This window comes from Hipposideros armiger, unplaced genomic scaffold, assembly GCF_001890085.2.
Source record: "Hipposideros armiger isolate ML-2016 unplaced genomic scaffold, ASM189008v1 scaffold_1168, whole genome shotgun sequence".
Lineage (NCBI taxonomy): Eukaryota > Metazoa > Chordata > Mammalia > Chiroptera > Hipposideridae > Hipposideros > Hipposideros armiger.
The window spans coordinates 415,199-423,010 of NW_017732518.1; the positions used below are offsets into that span (position 1 = coordinate 415,199).

Genomic DNA, 7,812 nt, shown 5'->3' on the forward strand with positions numbered 1-7,812 from the left:
TGAAGAACAAAACGACAGCAACTTCTCTGTTCCCCTTCCCCCAATTCCCCAGCACTGTTCCCATCCCCCAATTCCCCAATAAAAATCTTTAAAAAAAAATACATGAAGTAAAAACTGATAGAACTTAAAGGAGGAACAGACAATTCCACAATTATACTGAAAGACTTCAACACCCATTTCTCAGCTATTGATAGAAATACTAGACAGAAAATCAGTAAGAATATAGAAAATCTGAAATAACATCATCAACCAAAAGGATTCTGTAGACATTTACAGAAAGTTGATCCAACAACAGAATACATTCTTTTCGAGCAGTCTTAACAGACTATTCAAGACAGAACAACTCTCAACAAATTTAAACAGCCAGATCAAACATACAACAAACTAGAAATCAGTAACAAAAAGACAACATGAAATATGCCAAACACTAGCAAATTAAACTACCTACTTCTAAATAGAGAGGTTAGAGAGGAAGTCTGAAATGAAGAAATATTCAGAACTGCATGAAATGTAATTAAACATATTAAAACTTGTGAGATGAAGTTAAAACACTGTGGTGAGGGAAATTTATAGAACTTTAAGGCTTACATTAGAAAAGTAAATCTCAAATCAATAATCTAAGCACCCACCTCAAGAAACTAGTGATGAAAATATAACCAAAGTAAGTAGAAAAAATAATAAATATCAGGAAAAAATCAGTGAAATCAGGAACAGAAAGATAACAGAGGAAAAACAATGATATAAAGTGCTGGCTCTTTGAAATGATCAAAAATTGATAAATACTAGAAGACTGACAAAGACAAAATGGAGAGTTGACACATTTCTAATCAGGAATAAAACAGGGTATACAAACATATTTTCCTGCCATCAAAAGAATAATAAAGGAATACTTGAAGCAAATAAAAAAAATTTAGACAAAATGAAACAATTCCTAGAAAGGACAAACTATGAAAATTCATCCAATATGAACTAGATACTCTAAACAGTTCTATACATATTAAATAAAATAAATAATTAAAAAAGCATCCAAAAGAATAATCTCCAGGACTAAAATGGTTCACTGGAGAATGCTACCAAACATTAAAAGAACAAATAAAACCAATTCTACACACTGTCTTCCAAATAACAGAAGAAGGAACACCCCCCCAACACATGTTGGGAGGCCAGTATCACCTCGACACCAAAACCAGTCAATAACACTACAAAACAAACAAACAAAACCTATGAATGGAAGTAAGAAAAAAAGAAACCTACATATTATCTCTCATGAAAATAGAGGAAAACTTCCTCCATAAAATACTAGCATATTGAATACTGTGCTGTATAAAATTAAAATTACACTCCATGATCAAGTGGGGCTTATTCCAAGGATACAAGGCTGGTTCAGTGTTCAAATCTCAAGTCAATATAATTCATCCTATCAATAGACTACAGAAAAAAACAACAACACATGACTATATCAACTGATAAAAGGCATTTAACAAAATTCAACACACATTCGAAATAACAAAAAAAAATCATCAAATGAGTATGGAAAACTTGATAAGAAACCTCAATGAAGAAAACCTTAAGACTAACATCATACTTAATGATGAAAAACTAAATGTTTTCACCCTAATATCAGGAACTAGACAAGAATATCCTTTCTCACTACTACCATTCAGTATCATATTGGAAGTCCTAGCTAGCGCAGTAAAACAAAAAAAACACAGGTATACAGACAAGAAAGAAGAAACAAAACTATCGCTATTTGCAAATTATATTTCTATGTAGAAAATTCCAAGCATCCTATCAAAAGAAATGGCTACAGTTCAGCAAGGCTGCAGGATGACAAAATAACATCCAAAAATCCTTATATTTGTATACTACCAAAGATTGTGTGGAAATTGCAAGTTAAAAAAATCAATGCCATTTATACTTAAAAAAACCCCAAAAAGCCTAGATATAATAAACCTTATAAAAATTGTACAAGACTTGTTATTGAAATTTATAAAACTGTAATGAAATAAATCAAGCAATAATTAACCGTGGAGACATACCGTGTTAAATAATTGGAAGACTTGACACAGTAAAAATGCCTATTCTGAACAAATTGATCTGCGAATTTAACTCAATTTCTATCAAAATTTAATAAACATTTTTTTTGACAAAAATAGTCAAGTATATCTAAAACTTTATATGGAAATTCAAAGTAACTAGGAGTGATAAATCAATTTTAAATAAAGAACAAGAATCACTTTACCCAATTAAAAAATTTACCATATAACTATAGCAATCAAGTAAACCAACAGTACAGAACCAAGGAAATATCTGAGTATGAGGTCTTTAAAACCACATCAAAGATTTGTTTTTAAATAAGCAAAGCCTTAAACAGCCGTAACTGGTGTAAAAAAAAAATGTGCCTATTCATATGTGTATTCTTATCTCCTCAAACAGGTATTTGGTAGCACAAACCTTCATCTCATTAAAATTAAGCTCCTTAAGAGTAGAGACAATATTTTAGAACAAGAGGTTCAACGAAAGTTTCCAGACCTGCCCTGAACTGGCTAACTCTCTGGACATTGGATAGCAATGAATGTATGTAACAAGACACATAAAGACCCTAGATCCTTTACTTCTGAAACAAAAACTTTCCTCCTGCCAATTAAACTAACAAATCAGTGACCAAGTGCCACAGGTTTGGCAAGCAGTCTGAAACAAACTGTAAATAGTCCATTTTCTCTTCTAAGTCTGTTCCTTCTTTAAAAAAAAAAAAAATTCCTGAGATAATACTGCAGTGTAAACTAAGGAGACAGATGTAGGTGAAAGTTTTCTAAGTGCATAATAACCACTGGGTCACTCTCCTGGATGAATTATCAGATGTGGAATAAGGCTCTACGCAGGGTCGATTTCCAATATGACTCATTAGATGACAACTGAAATCCTCCAACAGGTTTTCTCACAGGGAAGAAAATTGTGGGGTTTCTCTTTGGTATGAACGAGTAGATTGTGAGTAAGATGTTTCTTCTGGCAAAACATTTCCCTCGGTGGTCACATTCAAAAAGTCTTTCCCTAAAAGGAGTTCTTGGAGGTTGACTGAGGATTGTCCACTTGTGAAGGGTCTTCCCACTTCTGATACACTGACAGGGTTTCTCCCAGAATGAATCCTTTGATGCTGACTCAGGGATGAGCTGCGACTAAAGGCCTTCCCACACTCATTGCACTCATAGGGCTTCTCCCCTGTGTGGATGATGGAGTGTCTAATGAGGTTTGTGCTCCAGCAGAAGGTTTTCCCACACTCCATGCATTCATAGGGCTTTTCTCCACTGTGAATCCGCTGATGCCTCGTGAGGCCTGACCTGCGGTTGAAGGCCTTCCCACACTCACTGCATTCATAGGGTTTCTCCCCTGTGTGGATGCTGAAATGTCGAATGAGATCAGCCCGATTACTAAAGGCTTTCCCACATTCTTTGCACTCAAAAGGTTTTTCTCCAGTGTGGGCCCTTTTATGCAAGATAAAAGTGGAGCAGTGGGTGAAGGCCTTTCCACATTCACTGCACACGTAAGGCTTTTCTCCCGTGTGGATCCGCTGGTGCCTCTTGAGGTATGACCTGTGGTTGAAGGCCTTCCCACACTCGAGGCACTCAAAGGGCTTCTCCCCTGTGTGGATGACGTAGTGGTGAATGAGGGCTGCACTCTCACAGAAGGCTTTCCCACACTCACTGCACTCATAGGGCTTCTCCCCAGTGTGAGTCTGCTGGTGCCACATGAGGTATGACCTGTGTTTGAAGACCTTGCCACATTCGAAGCATTCATAGGGATTCTCACCACTGTGGATAATGTAGTGTCGAATGAAACCTGGCCTATCACGGAAGGCTTTTCCACATTCTTTGCACACAAAAGGTTTTTCTCCAGTGTGGCTCCTGTTATGCAGGACAAAAGTAGAGCGGTGGGTGAAGGCCTTTCCACATTCATTGCACTTATAGGGCTTCTCTCCACTGTGAATTCGCTGGTGTTGTGTAAGATGTGACTTGCGGTTAAAGGCCTTCCCACATTCCATGCACTTATAGGGCTTCTCCCCTGTGTGGACCATGTGGTGTTGAAGGAGGTAAGTGCTCTTACTAAAGGTTTTCCCACACTCTGTGCATTCATAGGGCTTCACTCCAGAGTGAATCCTCTCATGTCGAGCAAGGAGGCGTTTCTTGTTAAAAATTTTCCCACATTCATTGCATTTAAAGATATTTTCTTCTTCCTGAACAATGGGATCTTTACCTAATCTGCATGAGTCATGATCAAGTATAGCACCTCCTGGAGGGACTGACTCCTGTACAGTCCTTGAACACACACCATCAGCTGTCCCTAAGCAGCTATGTTCAGACTTTGATTTCCTAGGGAGCTTCTCCTTCTGGGGGTCTATCTCTGGTTTCAAGTATCCTTCTTGTAATTCCAATGGCCTATCCTGATCCTTGGTTTGGTCCACCTGGGAGTCTTCCAGGGCTCCAGCTCCTTGTGTTAGCTGTTCCTGAAGTGAGGCGACTTTGGCCAAGGCTTGCTCATAAGTGGTAGTTTCTACAGCGTTGGATTTCCCTTTGTCATCTGCAAGAAATCCAATACAAAACAGGGCCTGTTAGTAATGCCAATATAGAAGAAACAACATTAGCATTTCAGTGAAAAAAATGAAGATGAAAATAGTGCCTCTGTAATTGCTATGTTTTGCTACCTCTGAATCCCGTGATTGCAATTTCTTTCCTGGTCCCTGAACTGTTGACACCTTCAATAGGAGACCCAAGGGAGTGGCTGGGTTATGGAACAGAATGCTAGAGAGCAGACATAATCAATTCCAGATTGGATATTTATGCAAATAGGTAACTCATTCAGTCCTTTAGACAGTTTATGCTGAAGAGATGACTCAGGGCAAGGCCTGGCCATGCTGGAAACACTAACCGTGTGAGGGTTGGGGCATTGAGCTGTATGTAAGATAACATAATGGGCCTCTGGAAGAGATGAAGAGAGGGCAGGAGACTGAGTCATGTGGGTAATGAGTCAATGCATTGTGCTTATGAAATAAGAGTCAATATAATTTGGACCCTGAAACCAGTTGAAATTCCTAGGTTGGCAATACTTCATGCATTTATTGCTATACATCAATGCTAGGAGGATAACGAGTCCCTGAGAATATGGTAGCTTATGTTTTGATCCCCTCCAAAAACTCTTCCTGAAAAACACTTGATGCAGACCTAAGTTATGCATAAACAAAATGGAAATATAAATGAAGAGCTAGGAAACCTAAAAAGAAACCAAAAAGAATTTCTGAACCAGAAAGGTACAATGAGTAAAACAAGAAGTTCACTAGAGTGCCACAAAGACAGATTTGAGCATGAAGAACAAATCAGGAAACTTGACGACTAGACAATGGATATTCTCATGTCTGAGGAAAAAAGATTGAAGTGAACAGAACCTAACAGACCTGTGACATACCACTAAGTGAACTAATATACTCATGTGGGAGAGAAAAAGTATCAGAAAGAATATTGGAAGAAATCTCATGAAAACTTCCCAAATTTGATTAAAGACATCAATACAAACATCCAAGAACCTCAAGAAATATGAACTCAAATAGACTCACAATGAGAAAAATTATATCTAACTTTTGAAAAACAAAGATAAAGAGAATATCTTAATATCAAGCATGAAACAACTCCTCACATAGAAATGATCTTCAGTAGACTATCATCAGAGTTATCATCAGAAACTTGGGAGGCCAGAAGAGAATAGGCCAACATCTTCAAGTGTAAAAGAAAAAAAACTGTCAACCAAGAATCCTATATCTAGCAAAACTATCCCTCAAGAGAGAGAGAAATTAAGATATCCCAATATATAAAAGCTGAGGGAGTTTGTTACCATTAGAACTGCCTTGCAAAAAATTTTAAAGAGAGTCCTGCAGGGTGAAATGAAAGGACTCTAGAGAATAACTCAAAGCCATATGAAGAAATAACAATCTTGATAAAGGTAAATACATAGGCAATTATAAAAGCTAGTGTTACTGTAACAATGGTTTATAACTTCAATTTTTGTTTTCTACATGATTTAGAAGAATTTTTTTAAATTAGTAATCTAAAAGCAAGTACTATTGTAACATTAGTTTATAACTCTACATGTACAATTTACTACACAATTTTCCTACACAATTTAAGACATTAATGCATTAAAGAGAGCTATTACTTTAAGTTACTGGGTATACAATATATAAAGATGTTGGGACATGAATAACTGAAAGGGGTGGGGACACAGTTGTAGAGGAGCTTTATTATTTTTTTTTATGTTATTCAAGTTTAGCTGGTATAAAATCAAATTAATGTTAAACCCACAAAGAAAATACCTATAGAATATCTGCAAAAGGAAATGAGAAAGGTGTTTAAACATTTCACTACAAAAAATTAATTAAACACAGAAGACAATAATAATACAGAAAATGAGGGAGGAAAAAAGCTATAAAGCATGTAGAAAACAAATATCAAAGTAACAGAAATCTCTCCATATCAGTAAATACTCTGAGCGTAAATGAAAGACAGAGATTGACAGAACTGATACAACTACATAATCCAACTATATGCTGTCTAACTCAACTTAGATCCAAAGACACAAATAGATTAAAAGGATGGAAAAGGGTATCTCATGCAAATACTAACCAGAAGAGAGCAGGGGTAGCTATATTAACATCAGATAAAACAGATTTTAAATCAAAAAAGGTTATGAGAGACAATAAAGGACATTATACAGTGATACATAACAATGGGGATATGTTCTGAGAAATGCATCATTGGGCAATTTAATTGTATGAAAGACATAAAGTGCACTTACTCAAACCTAGATGTTATAGCCTACTACACACCTAGGCTGTATGATATATAGCCTATTGCTCCTAGGATAGAAACCTATACAGCATGTTATTGTACTGAATACCATAGGCAACTGTAATACAAGTTTAAATATTTGTGTATCTAAACATATCCAAACAGAAAAGGTATAATAAAAATACGGTATAAAAGATTATAAAGAGCTTTCGGCAGCTGTAAAGCTGAAGAGATCCCTGCCGCCCGAAGGCATCATCTCATCGTATTCCCAGCCCTTCGACCCTCTCCCAAAGGCTCTCAATAAAATGGTTTGATAAAAAAAAAAAAGAAAAAAAAGGGCCAGCTGAGTGGCTCAGTTGATTAAGAGTTAGCTTAAGAGCAACAGGGCCACCGGTTCAATTCCCACATGGGCCAATGACACTGCACCTGAACTGAGCTTCCAATTATGCCCGCCCACAATTAAGACTGAACTCAACACCTTGAGCTGAGCTGTCACCCGAATGGCTCAGTGGATAGAACATGCACTCTTAACAACAAGACTGCGATTCAACTCCTGCATGGGATGGCGGCTATGCCCACCCACAAGTAAGACTGAACTCGGCACTCTGAGCCAAGGTGCCGCCTGGATGGCTCAGTGGACAGAGTCTGTGCTCTTAACAACAAGGCTGCCGGGTTTGACTCCCACATGGGATGGTGGCTATACCCACCAGCAATAAGATTGTAACACAGCACCTTAAGCTTAGAAGCCACGAGCTGCTGACGGGCAGCCAGGTGGCGACTGGCACCCTCCACAACTAAGACTAAAGAACAACAACTTGGCTGGTCTCCCTCCCTAATTTAGCAACACTGTTCTCCTTCCCAAAGTCCCCAATTTTAAAAAAAAGATTATAGGGCCGGCCGAGTGGCGCGATGGTTAAGAACTCGCTTGGGATGCCAGAGGGCCCCGGTTCGGATCCCACATGTGAGGGCCAGTGACGCT

The 7,812-nt window shown here is 37.8% G+C and overlaps 1 protein-coding gene across 1 annotated transcript in view; it reads right to left on the reverse strand.

Annotated features, from left to right (window-relative positions):
• Positions 1–66: 66 nt before the first annotated feature.
• The window catches only part of LOC109376675 (zinc finger protein 805-like), a 32,546-nt gene continuing 24,800 nt past the window's right edge, over positions 67–7,812 (reverse strand). Inside the window, exon 4 of the mRNA XM_019632748.1 lies at positions 67–4,596. Coding sequence (XP_019488293.1) covers positions 2,939–4,596 — 1,658 coding nt within the window. The 3' untranslated portion in view covers positions 67–2,938. The remainder of the gene's footprint in view (positions 4,597–7,812) is intronic.